The 21,703-nt window shown below is 52.4% G+C and overlaps 1 protein-coding gene across 6 annotated transcripts in view; it reads right to left on the reverse strand.

Moving 5' to 3' along the window:
• Positions 1-6,154: 6,154 nt before the first annotated feature.
• Positions 6,155-21,703, reverse strand: part of GTF2IRD1 (GTF2I repeat domain containing 1) — a 57,559-nt gene continuing 42,010 nt past the window's right edge. For 5 of the 6 annotated variants that reach the window (XM_082776091.1, XM_082776092.1, XM_082776093.1 and 2 more), the window contains 11 exons: positions 21,328-21,386; positions 21,064-21,129; positions 20,043-20,126; positions 19,069-19,252; positions 18,409-18,437; positions 13,164-13,211; positions 9,945-10,022; positions 8,476-8,668; positions 8,079-8,116; positions 7,005-7,141; positions 6,155-6,352 (listed from right to left, as the gene is read on the reverse strand). In XM_082776091.1, coding sequence (XP_082632217.1) covers positions 6,278-6,352; positions 7,005-7,141; positions 8,079-8,116; positions 8,476-8,668; positions 9,945-10,022; positions 13,164-13,211; positions 18,409-18,437; positions 19,069-19,252; positions 20,043-20,126; positions 21,064-21,129; positions 21,328-21,386 — 991 coding nt within the window. In that variant the 3' untranslated portion in view covers positions 6,155-6,277. The remainder of the gene's footprint in view (positions 6,353-7,004; positions 7,142-8,078; positions 8,117-8,475; positions 8,669-9,944; positions 10,023-13,163; positions 13,212-18,408; positions 18,438-19,068; positions 19,253-20,042; positions 20,127-21,063; positions 21,130-21,327; positions 21,387-21,703) is intronic. The other variant, XM_082776090.1, reaches the window with a different exon arrangement.

Raw genomic sequence — 21,703 nt, forward strand, 5'->3', positions numbered from 1 at the left:
CAGGGGAGAGGAGAGAGGCAGCCCCAGTGCATCAGGGAACAAAACCAGTGCAGAGTTATGTCGTCTTTTATACTCTGTGCAGAAGCTCAGTTCAGCGTCAGGCAGCCCTGTGCAGCTGTCAGTCCCTGAGAGCACAGGGTTCAGAGCTCCCCGCTGTGCAGTGCTTCTGTTATATCTAGATGCGATGTCTTTTCTTCTCCCAAGTTATTATTTTTTAAAATTTCAATTCCAAAACCACCATGGCTCCACAACAGCCAAAACTAGTGACATACTCTACATTTGAGAACACTGGTGCAGGATGGACCAGGACGGGGCTGCATTGCTGCAGCCCACGTCTCTGTAGAGCAGAGCTCCAGGCACGCTCATCCCGTGTGCCCTTACTCATTTTCCTTTGCTCCAGTTGGCTCAATTCCTTCTCAGCTTTCTTTCACTGAGCTTTTCCTCTGTTAAACAGTAAGGACATCCTGTATTTTCGCTTGGAACACGGTGTGCACGATAAGGCTGGTGAACACATGGGCAGTACAAATATTTGGATGGTGAGAGCACAGCTGGTTTTCTCTGATCACTTGCTGCTCTGCCCTCAGTTAGGGATGCTCTGGGACATTCAGCAAGGATGGGGCAGCGAGCCCCGACTGCAGGGTGCTCCTGGTCACCCCCCTCCACCACATCTGCCTTGCTGTCCCCTCCAAAGCGATGACCTTAACTCAGGAGCCTCCCGTTGCCATTGGTTTTAGTGTCTCTATAAAGCCCACCAAGCAGGCAGGAATCCTGCACTGGCTCTTGTGCCGCAGTCTTTCCAAAGAAAGAAGCATTTTAAAATCATTTTCCTTTTGTGACAGAGGATTATGGTGATAGTAAATATGCACTGCTCTAAATATCAGCATTAACAACAACAGCAAAAACTAACTCACAAAAAAATAACCAAACTTGACACATCATCTGAAACTGCAGGTGCCAGGAATAGGTCCTGGGGACTTCTAAACGCATCTCCTTCAAGCACAAAAGCAGTTACTTCGGAAATACATGGCAGATCTGTGCAATGAGATGCTTGGGTGAGCACAGCAGTAAATGTGAACATCGCGTGGTTGTGCCTCATATTCAGCTGCTCCCGCAAACTTATTGAGACAAAATTACTGTTTTTTCCCCCCCCCCGTTATTAGGAGGAAATTAGATTGGGAGTTTGCCAGCAAGGCTTTATCATCTGAGGTTGTTTTTTTTTTGTTTTGTTTTGCTTTTTGTTTCCTCCTCCTTGCTCCTCACCAAGCCACCTTTGCCAGCAGAATCACAAAGCCTAGCCCAAGCTGCTGACGAACAGACCCACAATTTTCTCCTACATGTCTGATACAAATACCCGCAAGCTGGAAGAGGGATTCTTGAACTTGTTTGCTGTAACGGAAGGAAGACCTTTCTAATGACCTACATTTCTAGGAAAAGGGACTTCAGGAGCGTTTTTTTTTTTTTTTTTTTTTTTTTTTTTTAAACAGTACAGAACTATTTTGTGGTAAACTGTAATACATATATTTATGTATACACACTTATACCAAAGCCAAATAACAACAAAACCAACAAACAACTTCAGGAGCCACGTGCCTCCGGTTTGTTATTTCAGCCCTTCTCCCCACGCATGTTCCTGCGTTAGGAGCTCACAGGGATGGGGATGGCAGCCTGGCTGCCACCGGGGTCACCTCTTGGGCTCCCTGACACCTCGGTAGTGCTGCTCTACCTGGGCCTTCTCCCCTCCCCATGTCTCCTCCCAATGGAGCCGAGCCCACCCGATGCAGAGGTGAAGCAGCTTAGGACAAGCACAGAGGGGACGCTCCTGCAGCATCTCAGTGCCACCCGCCTGGGGGCCTTCCCCAGGCAAACCCCTTTATTTAGTTTTGGGCTGAACACACTCGGCTGTCACTGTTACTTACCCGTGTGCCAATCTGTTAGCACTTCTGAACATCACTGACTTATTGCATCTTCATCGCCAATTAGTCTGCACGCTATCGACATTTGGGCGTGAAGACGACTGGCATTTTATTTTACTTTATTCTGTTCTGGCTGCAGTAGAAGACTGATTTACTGACACAGGCAGCAGCAGCACAAACAGCAGCTTAAAATGAGTCGTTAGCATCATTAGAGCAAGGGTCAGGCTGCTGGCTGCAGATGAGGGCTTTCCTGAGGATCTCATCTCAGCTCCGGCCCAGCCTACGCAGGGCTTTGTCAGAGAAGTCCTGTGCCACCCCATGGCAAAGCAGCGATGGTGCTGCCTGCGGCTGTTTTCTTAATTCTCCTCATTCATTTCCAAATGGATCGCATTGATTCGGTCAGGGGTAAGAGGGAAGCATGCTTTGGAGAAGCTGAAGCAGGACAGGAGAGGCCACCACCACGAGGCACCCGACCACAGGGCTCCCGGTGACGGCCAGGCCCCAGCGAGCAGCACTGGTGTGGCACAGCCACACGCAGGGGACAAAAGCAGTCCCTCAGTGCTCGCCCAACGCAGGACCCAAGAGGATCGGAGCAGTGGGCCCGGAGCAGCGCTGACACCTCAGCTCGGGTTCAGCAGGACCAGCACAAACAGAGGCACAACCAAAAGCGCCCACCTGGCCTCCCCCAGCACAGGCCACCTGTGTCCCTCCCAGCTCAATCCCTGGAGCAGGGCAGGAGGTTCCTGCCCCCATGGGCCTTACCAGCCTGGTAGTCCTCAGCAGATCTTGCTGCCAGGCTTCTCCAGCCTCCCTGTGAGCCCACACCAGCTTTCCATGGCACCCTTTGGCGCTACCATAACCAGTCCTTGAGCAACAAACACCCCCACTCCCCTCAGAAACCTCCTGCCCAGGCTATTAATGAGGACTATTAATGTGCAGGTTAACGAGCAGCCTTGTTGCCCTCCTGTGACCCACAGCTGCTACCTGAGATGTCTGGCAGTCTTTCTGCCCCACTTTCCCAATGGTAAAACAAGGCAAGGGCTGCCCAGCACCAAGTCAGCCATGTCCCAGTCCCAGTCCCAGTCCCACCACGAGGGCTGTGGAGCCACCTTGGTGAGGCTGCTGCAGGGGCCTGGGCCTGTCCCACCTCAGAGGACCCTCTGCTGGGTCTTACCGTGTGAAATAGAACCACATAATTTTAATGATCACAGGGGTTCATTGCACTTAACCCTCTCCTCCCCCCCAAACCCACTGATGAAAATATATTAATCGTAGCCTGAGCTCAGTTTGGCCACATCCCTCTGCCTCTGTACCCCACGGAGCTGCCAATCTGCCTCCAAGGCAGCTGTTTCAGATGTGAATTTAACAAAAACAGTTGTAATTGTCCTGGAGAAAGCACCCACATTGGGACCCTGGACATCTTGCTATGGGAACGGCTTTCTTCTGCCTCATGCGGTCCTGTGCACTGGCACAAGGCGAGCCCCAACCCCGCTGCAGGCCTTGGCTGAACCCTTCCAAAATTAAAAATGAATAAATAAATAAAAATACAACCAAAGAGCTGCTTCTCTGGGGTGGGGAAGCACCAAGCCCTCTGGCGTGGCTGCAGCAGTGGTTTGTGACACATTTGCCCTCTCCCCGCAACGTTTCGCCTTGAAGCGTTCGCTCACACATGGATTCGGGCTCTGAATGGAGGCGCAGATGCTGTTTATGCTGTTCTCTAGCATCTCGTTGCACTATATTTTTAAAAAATGATCTGAATCAAAGCGCTCATTCTTTAATTAAACTTCATTTAGCTGCCATCTGCCTGGGATCAAAATGGCTTCATGTTTTGCAACTCTTAATGAGGATTGTTATTGGATTTGTAAACACATAAACAACAACAAAAAACCACCACCAAACTCTTTGAAAAGTAATAAATGAGGAACGCGGCTTAAGTGTTAAGATCTGCATCTTCATCTCCTAATTGTAACCGAGCACATCCCATTCAGCAGATAATCATGTTACACACAAAAAACGTGTATAAAAATACCCTGCAACTGGAGGACCGAGGGGAGGGAAGCTGGGGGAACCACGGCTGAGCGAACCCAGCCCTAACGCGAGCTGCGGCGTTTTGGCAGCAGGCAGGGTCAGCACCACAGGCTCCTGTTCAAGCGCAGGCACCGGTGGTGGGAGCTTCCTACCCCAGTTCCGGACAGCGAAAAGGGGGTGCTGCAACCCTAAAACCCCCAGAAATTACAGTGGAAACGACTGCTATTCGCTCCCAAAAATGTAACTGTTGTCTGAGCCCAGCAGCTTCAAAACCCAGCCTGGGTATGGTGGAGGTGGCAGCCACAGAGCATCGTGCCCCATCGGGCAGGGCTCAAGCTGCCCCGTGGAGTGGGGTTTTGGGGCACGGGGAACCCAAATTGATTAAACAATTTAGCCAGGTTCACAGCAGGGAATGCTGCAACTGGATTTGGGTTCAGCGGGACCCTAATGCACCTGTCTGGAAAACCAAACAACCAAGTGGGGAAACAGCCCTGCCGTCTCCCTTCTCACTTTCCTTATTTTTCCCCTGCCTTTTCCAGCCTTTACGATTGCAGTGCGCTTTCCGAACTAAGTCATTAGTCCCCGGTGTAGCTCTGGTGCCCTAATTTAACTCGGCTGCCTGGATGCCCCTGCCTTCAGCAGCGACTCAGTAATCCAGCCCCACAGCCCACCCCGAGCCTGCCCCACTGCTGCTCACGGCCACGGGCCGGGGTAGCGCTGCAGACCTCTGCTCATTACTGAGCCTCTCCACCGCCTTCGGTGGTCCTGAATGAGGCCTTTTAACTGCAAAAAAAAAAAGAAAAGTCAAAATATAATGAACGTGCCCTCCCAGGAGACACCTCCTCGGGGTGGTTTGATCTGTGAGTAAGCCCCTTTCACACATGTTGGGAGAGAAAAAAAGTATTTTTACCTCTGAATCATGTTTCTTTGTTTCCTAATTGGAGATGCCACGGGTCTCAGCATCAGGCAGAAACATAAAAGACTTCAGATTTTGCTGCTGACTGTTCAGATGTCAAACTGTATGTCTAATTGGGGCCACTGATACAGATCTTTGCCCTTCTTTAGGCTGCTGGCTTTGTGCCTTCTCCTGCGTTTGTTTGGGCTTTTATTATCTCATGCGATCATTTGCATCCAACTCCACAGCAAATATGAGTCAAGAAGAAGGAAATAAAATTGCAGCCGCTTTGAAGCAGCTCCACCCGCGCTCAGAATCCTCTGGTGGCATGGCAAGCCAAGGACTCAAGCAGACTGAAAACCCATAAAACAAATAAAGCAGCGCATTACACTTGTTAAACTCCTCATGAGTTTGATCTCTCCGTCTGATACCATCCTCTTCCTCCTGGAGCGCATGTCTGGATGCCTGGGGGGCAGCTTTGCTTCGTGGGAAAGGCTGTGACCTGTCCTGGAGCCTGCAAGGAGCCTGGGCAGTGGGTACTGGGGCACTGACTTCTGCACACAGACGTTTCTGCTCGCTGGCTCCTTACACCATCAAGCATTTGCTCCAGACACATCTCACCTGAGCACAGCTCTCAGCACGCACAAGCACTGATTAAATACCTGCAGCAGCAATAACAGTGATCAGCGACATCAGCATCTGCTGCCAAAATCTACTAGCAGAATTATGTTAAAACTGTGAATATTTCATCTAGCATCCCTCAATTTACTCGGTTACTTCATCTGGCTCTCATGGTGCACAGAGCAGCCCATGGGGCTCTCCCACATGCTTGCAGCTTGTGGGCCAGCGACACAGAACCGGCTAAGCATCAGAGAGCAGCCTGTACTCACCGCGTGAGCTTTCCTCCCTCCAGAAGGCATCAAAGCCTTGTAGGAAATCACGGATAGCAAAGAACTTCGCCGTTTCAGAAGACAGTTAAATGCGCGTAACCAAAATTGCTTCTGTGACTTCACTGCTGCAATTTGGTCCTGCTCCTCCTGCAGCTCTCAGTAAGGTTTTACACCTTTGATTCAGACCTGAAGACATCAGTGGCAAGTGAATCATCAAAGCGCGTCGAACCTCTTGGTTTCAAACACTGATGATGCTAAAAATCCTATTCAGCAGCCAAAGTGTAACGAGGAGGTCTGTCCAGAGGAGCCCTCCTGCACTTACTCTTACCTACACGTGCCATTTGTCAATAATGTATGTAACGAAATAAGTACTTTTAAGAGCAAGGCAACACTTTTTATTTTTATTTAAAAAGGCCTTGATGGCAGGAATATAGTGTAAAAATCATTGGAAAAACTAAAAGGCATTGATACATATTGGAATATACACTTTTTACATAAATTACATTTATTTATTTATTCTTTCATTTGAGGTTCTTATTCGGTATTGAGGTCTAATAGTTAATAGGTCCTGGGATCTGGACGTTTAGACCACCATAGTCTAACATGTACATGTTCATGGGCCATTGCTGAAAGAGAGGGAGAGAAAAAGAAGGCAAAAGTCTCTGTTAGGACACAACACAAAAACATGCATACATCAAATCTCTGACATGTTCAGACACAGGCAGTTGCTCCCACTTTCCAAATAAAAGAACCAACCCAAAAACAAAACACCACCAGCAAACCTGACAAAAACCTTCTAAGCTTATATTTCTCTTGTGTATTTTTTTTTTTTAAAGAAGTGTTTGGTATCATCCACAACCGAAGCCAAGCCCTGAGGGAGAACAGGTTGAATGCATCTCCACTGATCTCATTTCCTATTTTTTTGCAGTTTTGATGCGTGCCTGAGCTCAGCATCGCGCCCAGAAAGGGGACTGGAGGGGGGATGCCGGGTCCTGCCAAGAGGCGCTACGGGGCCAAGGTGCCCCCGCTGCCTGCGTTTGGGGCCCGGGGGAGCCCCAGGAGCATTGCTCCACTGACACCCCCAACAAGCCCGGCAGGAAAACGCAGCCCCAAAGCTGCGCCAGCTCCTTCGCCAAACCTGGTCGTGCCACTTAATGTCACACTTTAAGGGTTTGTCGGGTGGAGGGAAGTGGTGACGGTTCGAGGAGAGCAGAAAGCAGCATCCTGAAGCAGAAAGATAGGTAGGCAGTAACCCACTTAATATTTGGAAGGCTTTACCACAAGAGAGATCTGATTTGTTGATGACGTGGACTCCATATTGGAAGAGGAGGAGGAGGAAGATGAGGAAGAGGAAGATACCGAGTTCCCTTCGGAGATCCTCTTCCGCTTCCTCTTGGGAACACTGCTGTCTTTTTCTGCGGGGAGAGAGGGGAGAAATGAGGTGTCTGAGCCCCGTGAGAGTGGCCGAGGGGTGTGCAGCCCCTCGGGCATGGGGATGCCTCCAGCTGCTGCCACCTCTCCTCCTGCTGAGCGTCCCCGCAGCCACCTGGTGACACAGCTGGTGACATGGGCTTCACCTCCACCACCTGGCACTGAGCTGCCAACAGTGCTCAGGCACCCCCAAAATGGATAAATCCCAAAGTCCAGCCCTCGCAGAGCCTGATACCCTGCAGACGGTGCCTGTGCTGAACACTTCAGGGCCGTGACATTGCCAGCTCTGACACCAATATGCCCCTATATATATGCTATACCCATATATGATACACCCATATAGATGTGATATACTCTCACTTACATACGTGCCTATAAAATTTCTCCTTGTCTCATTTTCCATCAGCTCACAGATTGCAGGCTTGCCAGATCTCTCTCCTCTACCTAGCCACCTATTTTCAAAAAAACTAACAGGATCCTAATTATCTCTGGGTTGCTAATTCTGACACGTTTGATTAAATGAAATTTATTGGGGAGGATGGGACAGAGAGAGAAATACATTCGGAGGGATCACAGAAACCTTGTTTCCTTAGAAGCTCGACTGATAAACGATGGATGAAATTAAGGGCTTTAACCAGCGAATAAATTGCTCACAGTGAATAAATTGCTCATGGGAAAGGGACAATCAAATCCTCCAGAAGACGATGAAAATTTGAGTCTAATGGCACAGGTCTCTCGCCAGCTCACAGAAATACAATCATCTAAGATGACAGCTTGCTCCTGAGCCAACGCTGAGCCTGACTTTTCTGTTTCCAGTAGGATGCGGGAGGGACAAATGCCTCCCCACAGCCCCCCATCCATTTTGCCCATATATTCTCTGCCACACTGCAGGGAAAGCCATGGATATGTCCCAGCCCTTACCTGTTTGTTTGGCCTCAGTGCAGATTTCAGAAAAAGGCCTGTGTAAGAGACAACATGGGGTCAGAGCACGTGGACACTTTCCCCCCACTCTCTGGAGGGAAGCAACCCCAAAAAACTCAGCTGGGTCTCTGGGCCAGCCCCTTATCTGCCCCATGGTGGCCCCTGGCCCCTGTGCCATGCCCCTTCCCAACACCAACACCTCCAACTGTGCAAAAAAGAGGGGAAAAATGGCTGGGCACCTCCCGTGGTGCAGGACTGTGGGTGGTGGGGATGGGGCAGGTCCTCTATGGGTATGTGGTCCCATGCCGGTGGCCCCATGGGGCCTTACCCCACTTGTGGCTGGGACAATGCTTAACCAACTAAAACCTCCCCGTGCCGCAGAGCTGGGGGAACTTACTGGAGCTGGTTTATAATCACCATCCGGATGCTCTCCCGTGCCTTCAGGATCTTCTCCAGCCGGTGGATGTCATAGGTATTGGGGTTTCTGAAAGGGATATCGTCCGGCAGGCCGGTGACCTCCACCGCGTCGGGGCTGTCCCTGATGAGTTTATAGGGCACCATGACGGGCCGGTTCAAGCCCAGAGCCTCTCCTGTAAGGGCAGAGCAGAGGACACCGCACCGGCTTTACACACAGGGCTCGGGACCACGCCAACAGAAGGATCGGGAGCCCTAGGGGGAGCTGGGGAACCCACAGATGCTGCGATGACCACGGACCTGCCATGGGGCTGCATCGCCACATCCCACTGAGCTGTTTCACGTCTGCCTCTCCTATTTATTTCCTGCCTCTAAACTGTTGGTCTCTAGGAGCCTCATGTGGAGGCTGGTTCACGGCCCCAGCACCTCTGCTCAGTGCAGAGCGCACCCACTGCCCTGCTTGCACCATGCCCCCAGCGAGCCCAGCACCTCCAGCACCAGCGTGGGAGGATGTTTAGGAAGCAGGGCAAATGAGAGGGATTTGTCCATCTCTCCTCGGCTCCAAATATAAGGAGTTTTGGGGTCACTGGGGTCTGGAGATCACATCCAGCACGCTGCATTCAGCAGCCCCCAGGAGCCCCAAGAATTCTCTTGCCCACTTTTTGAAGTCCTTCAGCCCTTTGGCCTCCACAACACCCCACGGCAGCAAAATATGACGATTTAATGATGTGCTGCATTAGAAGTACTTTCTTCTGTGTGGTTTAAGCCCACTGTCCATTTCTCTGGGTCCTCCTTTTAGTTCCTGCACTTTGGGGAACAGCACGCATCCCTCCCTTCTGTGCTGGTCATGGTTTTACAAGCCTCTCTCCCCACCTCTTTGCCATCACTTGGCTGTTTCCCTTCTCTTTCAAGCAATTATTTACATCCTCCCCCTGGCTCCTATTTCTCCCCATTTCCAGCTGATTTTTCTACGATGCCTTTTCCCAACGACCAGTGGGGATGGGTGGGCTCTCCAGGCAGCACAAGGAATCCACAAAGGGCATTTGCAAATCTCCCTCCACCTCCTGACCTGCTTTTCTGCCGCAGCTCCAGCAGGCTGGCGCAGGGTGGGCACGCACCACGGCTCACGCTAGCTCAGGACACATCAAAAACGCATCGAAGGCTGATGGCAGCCTGAACAAATCCAGCTCCCGGGCTGCATTTCGCCCTCCTCCCTCCCCGCTCCAAGGATGAGCTGTCACCAAGAAGGTCACGGTCCCACCTGCGGGAGCGAGGCGCGGGAGCGTCCCCGGGGACGGGCTGCAACGCGGAGCAGCGGGAGGAAACCTGTGCTGCAGCAGGCTGCCGTGTGCTCGGCCTATAAATAGAGCCCTTCAGCCTAATTAATTTTAACTACGGCTGCTGTCAGCAAAAACAAACTCGCCTTGCTCTGTGTGCAGATGGGAGACTCACCGTATTTTTCATTGAAAAGCTCTTTCACTTGCTCTCGGAGAATCACCTTCTCTCCAAGCCTGTTGGCGTCGTCTTCATCTGCAAAGCAAAAAAGGGCAGGGAATAAAACCTCCCGTTTCTTCCTGACCCCTGGAAAGCCCACCCCACCGCCACGTGGGGACAGCTCAGACGCGGCCGTTCCTCGTTTGCACCTTCTGCCACCTTTCAGAGCAGCGTGCAGGAGCTATAAAATGCTGCCAAATCTGCATTTGCCACGCGCTGCCATGGCTGAGAGCATTTTACATCCACTTTGCGGTGCTGGAAATGACTGCAAAATATGCAAAGCGATGGAGACTCAGGCCCTGAGCGCCACAAATGCTCCCACAAGTGATATCAAGGAATGAGATAGCGCTTTTATAGCCGGGCTCCTAAGTACAGTATTGTTTTATAATTCACCATATAATCAGCTTGGCTTTACTAGCTTTTTTAATTATCCTCATCACGCCAACCCGTTTCTTCTCCGCTCTCTCCTTTTAAATGACGTGCCCGTGCCAGGACACTTCTCCCCAGCTATTCAGCATCCTCGGGGGGCTCCAGGATAAGAGTGACCGTCTGCGGTACCTGCTCCTTGCGATGCTTTCCCACCCCCAGACATAAAGGACAGCCCAAACGAAGCTTTTCCACCTCTCTGTGTGCCTCACCCCCCAGCCCTGGGACACGAGGCAGGACCACGGCACCCAAGTTGGGCAGAGCAGGGGTGGGCGCTGCCTTCCCAGCCAAACCGAGCTGGTCCCCGCTGCTCTAAAGCAGACGGCAGTGAGCTGGGATGTGCACGGGCACCATTACACAGGAATTTAATTCAGCTCCTTAAATACAGGAGTCCCAGAGACCTCACCTCCAGGAACCAAGCTTGCCATGCTGAAGGCAGGTATTTTGCCCAGGGGCAGTTATTTGAAATACCAAGGTGAACGCTGCAAGCCTTGGCACAGCTGTAAAGGACCCGAGCATCCTCTGCCTGCGGTGCGGGGCTATTTAATTTGATTTTGAGCAATCACGTGGCTTGAAATTTTGTTTTATGTACATATGGAAAACCTCACGTGGGTCCCTGCCTCCCTGAGAGGGGATTTGGAGGCTGGCGCTCAGCACCGCCACTCGCAGCAGGAGCCCCGCGCTTCGGCTGCTGAGGGGCTGGGTCCTGGGACAAAGTTGCCACCCTTACATCTTGGTGCCCTGCTGCCCCAGGGCACGGCCCCAGCAAAGCCTCTTCTCGAGCTGCTGAGCCTGAAAAAGGGGCTTTTGTATGCCCAGACAGAGCTGGGAGCAAAGGGGAGAAGTTTCTGCGAAGGAGCCTTTGGGCCAAGTTGTGCTTCAGATCCAGAAACATCAACAAAAGGAGCTCGAAAGGGATGGAGTGAAAAATAGGTAAAATGGCAGAAAATAACACAAACATCTCCAAGGCCCTCTGGTTTCAAGAAACAAGCCGTCTGCTTGCTGTGCCACTCCTGAGGCCGTGGCACTGCTGCAGGGGGGCTGGCGGGGGCAAACCCTGCGGGCTCCCTCTGTGACTTCCCTGTCATTTCTGCTCAGTTGCTGGGATGTTCGCACACACCCGCATGGGTATAGATGGTAGCAGACAAAGAAACATCAGAATGACGTTGTTCTCACTTGGTTCATTTTCCTCTGAGACTGAAAAATGCAGAAGCTCTTTCCTTTCCGCTAATGCCCCGGGAGACCCAACTGGCAGAAACACAATCCCAAGGTTTTTTGTTTTTTTTTTCTGCCTTGTGCAATGGGCAGCGCTCCCGAATTCCCAGCCGGGGACACAAGCCAATGCCACGAAAAAGCTGGAACTGAGCATGCGTAACAGAGAAGCCAGAGAGGAGGCTCCGTCCCGGGGACCTGCCCCTGCATCCTCCGTGCCCCCACCGCCTCTGGGCAAGAGAGATCTCAGCCACCTTTATGTTAGACATTTGGTTTGGGACAAAAGCCACCAAGGATGCGCTAAGTCCTGAACAAAAAGCGGGTTTATGCATGCTGCTGGGTTCAAGTCTGTGCTATCAATTCAATTTATTATTTTTTTAATTAAATAAGTAGCCAGCTGACTATTTTTTTTACCCCCCCAAAAATCTGTCATGTGCTTATTGCTGTTTTATCACCGGATCGGGACTCCCTGCCTCTAGCAATTAACTCAGCAGGGGCACCCTTACGCCTGCACCGCGCCCAGGCACGAGCTGGGGATGGTGATGGGGCACCGTGGGTGTCTGCACCCCAAAGGCATCGCACCCCGAACCTGGGTGATGAATGAACCCCGCCGTTATCTGAACACCCGGGTGCTCCAGCATGTCCAGCAGCAGGTGACCACTGCCCAAATTACATCCCCACGGCCTGGTAGCCGCTGCCCTCACAAGGGGATTGTCCCTCCTTGGGGCAATCCCACTGATTTCAATGGATCACGCTGCCAGGCTTGGGATCAGTGTGCTGACCGCTGTCAGGATCTGGCCCTGAGCCTCCAGAGGACCCCCACACACCTCTCCTCACCTTCCAGCTCGTCTCAGGGTGCAGTTCAGTGACACCAGTGCAAATCCGGCACAGACCCACTAACATTGCTGCGGCTGCTCTGCAGTGACCCGGGGTTAAGGCAGACAGGGGCAGCTCCAGCTCTGCGTGTTCTCAGAGCACAACTAGAAACGTGTGGGAGCACACGGTGAGCATCCAGGCACGGCCACAACCCCAGAGGATGGGAATAAGCCCAATCCTGCCAAAGAAACACCGGGCCCTGCACCAGGCAGGCTCCTCTACTCCTATGTTAGTGGAGACGTTAAATCCTTGGAGCCTGCACAACTGCACACCAGCACCCAGTGTATTAAAGCGAAGAAAAACATAAAACAAACCAACCCTCCCCCAAAACCAGCCCCCAATCTGTGCAAGTGCTCATTGCGAATGGCAGGGGACCTTTTAACACAGTAATTGCTGGGCCACGTGGAGGAGCTAAGCGTGACTTGTCAGGTCGGCGCGCCTCGAGCGGAGCTGGCACCGATGGCCACAGCCCCGCGGAGGGGAGAGCATCAACAGCACAACACGGGGCTGGCACACACAGCCGGGCTGGGCGTCACAGGGAAACACAGCAGAGAGGAAAAAATACCTGCAATTTGGGGTTGGAACGCATTTTCATTCCCACATTAATAGGCAAGTGCATTTCTTGTCTGCTACCATCTACGATGCACCAACTGAGCTACGTACCATTCAAGGCAGCGTACGCTTTTTCCAATGACGTTATCCGTCTAGGGGCTACAGCGCAAGTTAAAAGAAGAAAAAAAAAAAAAAAGAGAGAAAGAAAAAGAGAGCAATGAGTGCTACAGCTTGGTTCTGTGTTCACAAACAAAAGCAAAACCCAGGGCGGTGCTGTCCCGACTAAGGGTGCTCTGGTCCCGGCTTCTTGTGGCACAGAGCTGGCGGTGGCTGACCTGCCCAGGGGCTGATTTGGGGAACTGCCTAAGGCCCCGAGCATCCCACGGGGTTATGCTGTGCCCCTAAAGAGCCTGGGGAACACTTGGGTGGGTGGGCAAATGTCACCGGGGGGAAAAATTGAGGTTGGAGCAGACGGAAAGCGGAGGGGAGTTGGGTTAGTTCTGCAGGTGTGGGGGAAACGGAGCAAAGGGCTCCCTGCGGGGAGGCTGGCCTCGCCTCTGGCTCATAGAAACAGCACCAAAAAGAAACAAATCTGCTGGGGAAAAGCCCCGGTGAGGGGCCAGGGCCACAATTCCCATGGGGGGCAGCAAACAGGAACCTCAGGGGAAGGGGTGAGCGAGCAGTGGGGCGCTGCCGAATTTGCTGAGCGGAGAGGAGCAACAGCACGCCTCCCAGGAGGGGCAGAAAAGCAAACAGCTCCAGCAGGTCCGGGGAAGCAGTCCCTGCACAAAGTATTTTGGTGAATGTGTAGCACGAAGAGGAAGAAATGCAGCTGGGGAACGCCTGCACAGGCAAGGGAAACCCGCTGGGGAGCAGGGTCGGGGTGCTGGAGCACGGGCAGGGGGTGAAGGCAGGTCTGGGAGCTACTGAAATATATTTTAATTGTTATTTCTTTGGGAATAAATAAAACAAAGCCAAACGTTTTCATCCTCAGGTGAAGATGTCAAGGTGCTGTTATTAAATCAGGCTGATTAAGGAAGATAATTGAATTTCTTGCCCTGGTAACCCAGGTGTGCTCAGCCACCCACCAGGGTCACGGCCGCTGCTCTCATGTGCGGAGCGCGCACGCGCCGTGGCACCGCCAGGACACGGCAGTGCCCAGTGCCCTGCAAAATGCAAAAAAAAGGGGTTTTGGGGTCTCTGAAGACCACAGCAGGACATGAGGCTGTGGGGAGTGGGAGCAAAGCAAAGCAACTGCAAGGCTGGGATCGGCTGGGCGATGGCACTGCCTTCCACGCGAGGATGCTGAGTGCACCACGTGGAAGGGAAAAGGAGGCAAAAAAACAACAACAAAAACGCAAAGATCTGGGATCCCAACCACAGAGGTGCTTAAAGCAGGCCTGGAAGCCACACAGCCATTTACATCATCATCTGCTCCATGTTCAGACTAACAATGCTGACCAGTAAAGCAAGAAATAATTCATCCTGGATAAAGGCAGGCAGAGCAGAAGGGACAACAACCTGGAGGCTCTCACAGGGCTTAAAAATGGGGCTGAGGGACGTGGGGATGCCTGGGAGCTGTGGGGATGGAGTGAGCCACGTTTTGCCCTGGTTCCTGCTGGATCCAAGAGCTTTTCTCTCTCATTTTTTTTTTGTGGTTCGGAGTTTCCAACGTGAGGCACATCTCATCAAAGTCTTGCGGAGGATTGTGCTCTTGTGATTAAAAAAAAAAAAAAAAAAAAAAAGGATGCCTGGATGTGTGTTTTTTTTAATTAAAGAACACTGCCTGCCCTACTTTATTAATTGGAGTATGGGAAATAATCTATCAGGGTGGTGGGGAGTTTGGGGAATAGGACAGATGGAGCTGGTGTACATTTTCAATCAAAGCACATAAAAATTAACATACAGAAAGATTTTTTTTTTTTTGCAAGATTACTTATGCCTGATTTTTTTTTTTTTCAAAGGCTCAAATTAAGCCTGTTTTGTATCTCTGTGCCTCAGGAAAGACGAAAAGAAAGGCTAAGTGCTGTGTTTGTAGCACTGGAGCTTCACCCCTGCTCCCCCACTCCTGTTTGAACGCTGTCAAAAAGGGGCTGGGAAGGTCTTTTGCCCCGAGCAGACACCAGCAGCGGGGAGAAAAGGAACTGGAAGACAAAATGCCAGCCTCTGGAGGCCAGGGGGGACAAAGCCCCGTGGGACCCCTGCCCCCCTGGCTGTGCTGTGCCTGGTTTGGGGTGCAGAGGGGTTCAAACCATCCCGGGGACAGGGATGCTGACTGCAGGGAGCAGCACGTGGGTAAGGTGCTGGCAGCTGCGCCAGCAGCACCAGGAGCACTGCTGAGCCTTGACAGGCAGCTGGAAACCTGTGCTGAACGACTGTGCTACAGATGCCGGCCTGCTGTGGACACCAGGGAGCACCCACGGCTCCCCATCGCCTTGGGGTTTGCTTTTCCCTAAAAATGGCCCCGTTCTCAGAAAGCACCGCTGGGCACCTCTGTGTACACAGGCATCAGCCGATCCCATCCCCACAGCCGTAAGGGAGAGAGCACCGTGGCAGAGAATTCACAGATAATTTAGAGACAAAGAGCACCAGGCACCCGCATTGTATTTAAAGCCATTTATCTGGTTCTGTTGCACTCAAAAAAATGGGTCTCCTAAAATCAGAGAAGCAATAGAGAACCCCCCCCCTGCAGCCCTGCGGTTATTTGGGCGGTTATTTGCCATGCAGAGGGTGCACAACCTCCTTAAAGCAAGTGAAATGCTGTTAATTCACCTTAAAAGCACCTAAAATCACACCAAAGTGTTTTTTTTTATAGAAAGTTCGTGTTCAATTTCCTTCCTCCCTTAAAATGTATATTTTTCACATCATTTCTGGCCAAGATGAGCCAGTTTAACAAGGCCAAGTGCCGGGTCCTGCACCTGGGGCGCAATAACCCCAAGCAGAGCTACAGGCTGGGAGAGGAATGGTTGGAAAGCTGCCAGGCAGAGAAGGACCTGGGAGTGATGGTGGACAGTCGGCTGAATATGATCCAGCAGTGTGCTCAGGTGGCCAAGAAGGCCAACGGCATCCTGGCTTGTATTAGGAACAGCGTGACCAGCAGGGCTAGGGAGGTGATCGTCCCCCTGTACTCAGCTCTGGTGAGGCCGCACCTCGAGTACTGTGTTCAGTTTTGGGCCCCTCGCTACAAGAAGGACATGGAGGTGCTTGAGCGGGTGCAGAGAAGGGCGACGAAGCTGGCGAGGGGCCTGGAGAACAAGTCCTACGAGGAGCGGCTGAGGGAGCTGGGCTTGTTCAGCCTGGAGAAGAGGAGGCTCAGGGGTGACCTTATTGCTCTTTACAGATACCTTAAAGGAGGCTGTAGAGAGGTGGGGGTTGGCCTGTTCTCCCTTGTGCCTGGTGACAGGACGAGGGGGAATGGGCTTAAGTTGAGCCAGGGGAGTTTTAGGTTAGATGTTAGGAAGAACTTCTTTACAGAAAGGGTTGTGAGGCATTGGAACAGGCTGCCCAGGGAAGTGGTGGAGTCACCATCCCTGGAAGTCTTCAAAAGACGTTTAGATGTAGAGCTTAGGGATATGGTTTAGTGGAGGGCTGTTAGCGTTAGGTTGGAGGTTGGACTCGATGACCTTGAGGTCTCTTCCAACCTAGAAAATTCTGTGATTCTGTGATATGAAAATGTAACCTCCCTTCTATCTATGAAGTCATCTCCTGGGCTTTCCGACCTTCAGGTGCCTTTGCAGTGCCCTCCCGTTTGGGAGTAGCCCTTGCTTTTATTTTAACACTCCTCCACGAAATAGAAGAGATGTTCATTGATTTTGTTCTAATGCCAAGCATGCACTTCTGTTGGTCTTAATTTCATGTGGCAGGACTTCACTACAAAAGATTGAGGCAAAAAGAACATGACAGCCTCTCTTAAATCTGAATTTTTTATGATCTATGGCTATTTTGAAATCATTAATTTTGTTAAGGCAGATAAAAAGCAATCGAAGCAAACGCGAGGGATGTGCCACTGCGTGGCCACCATCCACCGAGGTGTGAGACGATGGAAAAGCAGGAGAGAGGTTAATTGCTGTCAGTGGGGATTTTTTGGGGGGCAGGGATGCCGTGACCTCCTCCAGAGCCCTCTAGGTAAGACAATACACAGCATAAAACGTCTTTGATTTTGTGCTAGCGTGGGCAAACCCGTGGTGCGCACGTTCAGCTGGAGAAGGAGGGAAAAAAAAATGTGCATGGAAAATAAAATCAAATTCTCCTACATCTCTATCTATCACGCTGCATTTCCAAGCCAGCTGGCAGGCTGAAATATTTGCCTTCTGATGCGCTCCTTCGTTAACGGGGCGATTAGTGTCAGGTCGGTGTCTCCTAACGCAGCTCCGCAGCTCTTGGCAGGGGACGGGAAGGGCTGGAGCAGCGGCTGCGCCCTCGGCTCGCCCCAGTGCCACGTCCCTGCGACCCCATGGAAAAGCCACGTTCTGCTGAAGTGGCATTCGCCCAGGGCTCGGCCAAAGATCTGGCTGACACGAGATAAGGAGGCTGATAAGGAGGCTGCTAAGGAGATAAGGAGGCTCCCCAAAGCCTGCGGAGGTCTCAGGGGACTTCTCCATGGACGTGGCCGGGCAGGGAGCCGTGCCATGCAGCCCCTGCTCCCCGTTTTGCAGACAGATCTCCTCGTGTCGGAGCCGTCTCTGGAGTCTACCACCTCTCTGCAGCTCCCAATGAGGCCATACAAATGTTTTCCTCTCTGTCATATTTTTCCTCCCTAAATTGTGCCATCTCCGTGGAGGCTGGCCAAGGAAATGGAAAGCCATCAATAAAGACGACAACGGTTTTTGCACCCATCTGTGCTCTTCCACTGGCTGTAATTACAGACATTTAAAACAAAGACAGGTTTTTAACTGCATTTCTAGCAGCAGCTCTTTTCCAGGGAGGCCAGGAGGGAGACACAGAGCTGCAGACCGCTGCAGACCGCTGGGGGTCCCACAGCTCTCCCCCCTCCCCAGCACCTCGCTGGTGAACCCCCGGCTAATCGCGAGGTGTTTACTTTTAGGAGCGTGTGCTTTCTGAAATGCAGAACCTGGACTCCTGCCCTAGATTAGCTCTTTAAAAACGCTGTCATTTCAAGGAAACAGCGCCAGTACAACTGCATGAAGCTGAGGCCAGCTGCCTCGGTCAGGGGAACAGCATCAGAGGCAGCAAATAACAGCACAAAATAAAGAAATGGGAAATGCAGGAAAGCAAGGTCGGCGACAACCTTCTCCCAGCCGATAAAATTAGTGCCCCATTCACACCATGCAGCTCCCTGCCCAACAATAAACACCGAGCCAACGCGTTGCTTAGGCAAAAAGGCATCATCTCTTACCGGGTTTGGGGATGAGTCCTTGGAAAGGCCTGTAAAAAAAAGAAGGAAAAAAGATTTCAAATGATTTCAAAAGATTTCACGCTCCTGGCTCTGGGCAGCACGCTCTTTGTGGGTATGAAGACACGCAGCAGGGCCCAACAAGAGTGATGGATTCACGTGAACCTCTTTCCCCACCCGTTTGCACCAGTGCCTTCCCCTTCCCCAGTGGTGCCCCCCCAGTTTGGCTGCAGAAACTGCCCATGGAGCCATCCCCCTGCTGCAGGAGCCCGTCTCTCTGCCCTCGCTCCAGCACTAACACTTTTCTCCCACCTCAAGTCCAAGGAAAGCTGTTTGGGATTTCCCTGCCAATGCACCCAGCGCCCTGCGATCTCCCACAGAGCTGTTTTGGGGGCTGCAGCCCTGCCGGCGCCGCTCTCAGCCCCTTCCCACCTCCTTCCTGGGCAGCAGGCAGGAGGAAGGAGCAGGAGGAGGCTCCATTTTCTGACCCACTCCAAAGCCTTAAGTGCCAGCCCAATTGCTGTCTTGGGGCTGGAGGTCTGTGCTGCATTTACGAGGGCTGGTGGAGCCCGCAATGCATTTAGGTTGGGGCACAGCAGCCCCGTGGCTGCTCCCTCTGCTTTTTCCCTGCCCGCGGGGTGCAGGCAGCCCTGGGGGCCGTACCTCGTCACTGTGAACTTGATTTTGTCAGCCACGGCCAATATCCGCTCCAGGTTCTGGGAGCCAAAGGTGCAGGGCTTGCGGAAGGGGATGCCGGGGGGCAGCCCCTCGATGATCACCGAGCCCGGATTGCTTTTGATCCGCTTGTATGGCACTTGTACGGGGTATTTGATCCCCAAGGCTTCACCTGGAAGAGAAGCAAGAGGTAAGCGTGCAGGATGGCAGCGATGTGACCATGACCGTGGCTCTGGCTCCATCCCCAGTCCCCCCCAAACCCCGGTGTTTGCTTGGGGACATTCTTTGGAGATAACTTCACATCCACGTCCCTTCTCTGACATCTGGCTGTAGGGCTGAGCCCACGGGCTGCCTGGCAATAATCCCACTGGCTTGCTGGCTGATGGAGAGCAGATCCTGGGGGACCTGGGCGAGGCTCACCCCATCCAGAAAACGGGATAAAGGCAGTGCCTTGCCTTGTGTGATACACAGCAGGTGCTGCGTGGCAGGGCATGGGGATACCCTGCAGAGCCCAAGAAGGTGTCCCTAAAAGACCCTAAAAGATGGGAAGAGCAGTACCTGCACATCCAAGCACTTGCTGTATGCCCCCCCTCTCCTTATTCTCTTCCGCCCCCATCCCTAGGCACTCAGACAAATCTCTCCAGCTCCACTCATGAAATCTCCAGCGCTGTTCTGCACGGAGGGGGGATAAAATATGGAACAGCCCATCCAGGGACGGCACGAAGGGTGCCATGTGGGAGCCACCCACACAGCCAGCGCCTGCGGCAGGGAGCACTTCTTCCCCTCCCCAGGAAATAGAAACAGGTCCTTGGGCACCCAGCAAAACGCCCGCTGCTCCGCAGGGGAAGGGGGAGACAAAGGGAAGCACCCAGCGAGGAGGTGGGGGGAGAGAGGGAGGGATGGGGGCAAAAAATCAGGGAGGGGAGAGGGGAATGAGAACAACTCCCACCCCGATTCCTCACCGTATTTCTTATTGAACAGGTCCTGGACTTGTTCCCGCAGTGTGTTAGCGATGTCTATTCTGGAAAGCCTGGCATCATAATTTTCTGTAAAATAAAGAAACAATTATGGACTTCTGCTGTTAAATTAAAAGGCACTCTGTGACTTTTAAGTAATACGATTTTCTAATTATAGGAAAGTCCTTATCTCGCAATTAGCTAATCTCTGGAGTAGGCCATTCAAAGTCCTTAAAAATAATCTAAACAGAAATATGTTTTTTTCCCCTGCCTGTTTGCTAAGAATAAAAGCTGCATGAAATCGAAGATTCAGTTGTGATAATTAGCAGCGTTAAAATAAAGCACACTCAAAACCCTGCCTGAAAAGCTGAAGCCCTTTAAAGGCCTCCATCCCTCTTTGTGGACTGCTCAAGTGGGGCAGCACTTGCCTATAACAAGCCAGGGGCTCTCTGTGGCTGCTCCTTCCCCTGATTTTTTGAGCCGCCCCAAAAAGACGCGCCCCGCGCTGGAGATGTGCTGTGGTGGGAGCGGTGTTTGCACAAACATCACCCGGGTGGAAAAAGCCACAAAAAAAGGCAAACCCCAAATCTTACAAGGCTTAATTATGTGTCTCGCAAGGTCAGATGGCGAGATAAGCAAAGCTGTTTAATTAGGGCACCACCCAGGGCACTTCAAGGCTCTCCTGTGGACCTGCGGGACCTGCCCCTGGCTGCGCATCCTCCCTCCAGCTTGCCTGCTGCCTCTCACCCCGTCTCCTTTCCTTTCACAGAATCACAGAATTTTCTAGGTTGGAAGAGACCTCAAGATCATCGAGTCCAACCTCTGACCTAACGCTAACAGTCCCCACTAAACTCCTCCCTCCCATCCTTGATTCTACCGACCCCTCAATCCCTACAGTCTCACGGTGGCTCCTTTTCCACCTCTGTTGCCTCCATGCAGCCCACAAGGGCTCTGTGGTGGCCAGGGGACGTTCCCCGAAGCCCCCCCCGTACGTGCAGGCCCGTCCCGAAGGCCTCTTGGGGCTCACCTTGGAAGCCCTGCCTCTTCACAGCATCGTCCAGCAGCGTGTCACTGCAGTCCCTCTCGGCGGCAGCTGGGGCAGGGGACACAGAGGGTTAGGACCCGCGGTACCGCCGAGGGGATGCACAAGGGCTGGGCTTGGCAGCGCCAAACGCCACAGCTGCCTTTGCACAGCCCAAAAACGAGGTGGAGAGGGACAGCACGAGATGTGCAGCAGGGAAATGGCCCCGTTCCTCTGGTACCCTGCCCTTAACGGTGCTTTGAGGCCTACCTTTGGCTCCTGGGCTGTCCGACGCCATCTCCTTAACGCCCTCTGCCAGCAGCTCTGGCCTGGAAAAGAGCAAGAAGCAGGCGCAGCGTGAGCGAGCCCCCAGCCAGCAAAGCCATCAGCGTTTTACTGCTCCATCCATCACCAAGGATAACGCTCCTCCAGCCGCAAACCCACTAAACATATCTGGCTAATGCAATTTTAAAGCTCCTGCAGTACAGCAGGGGAACTTCGGAAATAATTTTCATGCTGACAGCCTCTTTAGCGAGCCCGTGTAACACTCCGCGGGATAAGATTAAGCCCGCGCTGGCTGAGCAGCTTAAATCAGTGCCTACAAACTTTTATGAGATGTGGTCCTGCGTGCGTCTCGGGGACGGGA

Source organism: Aythya marila (assembly GCF_965140915.1).
Source record: "Aythya marila genome assembly, chromosome: 20".
In the NCBI taxonomy this organism is placed as follows: Eukaryota; Metazoa; Chordata; class Aves; order Anseriformes; family Anatidae; genus Aythya; species Aythya marila.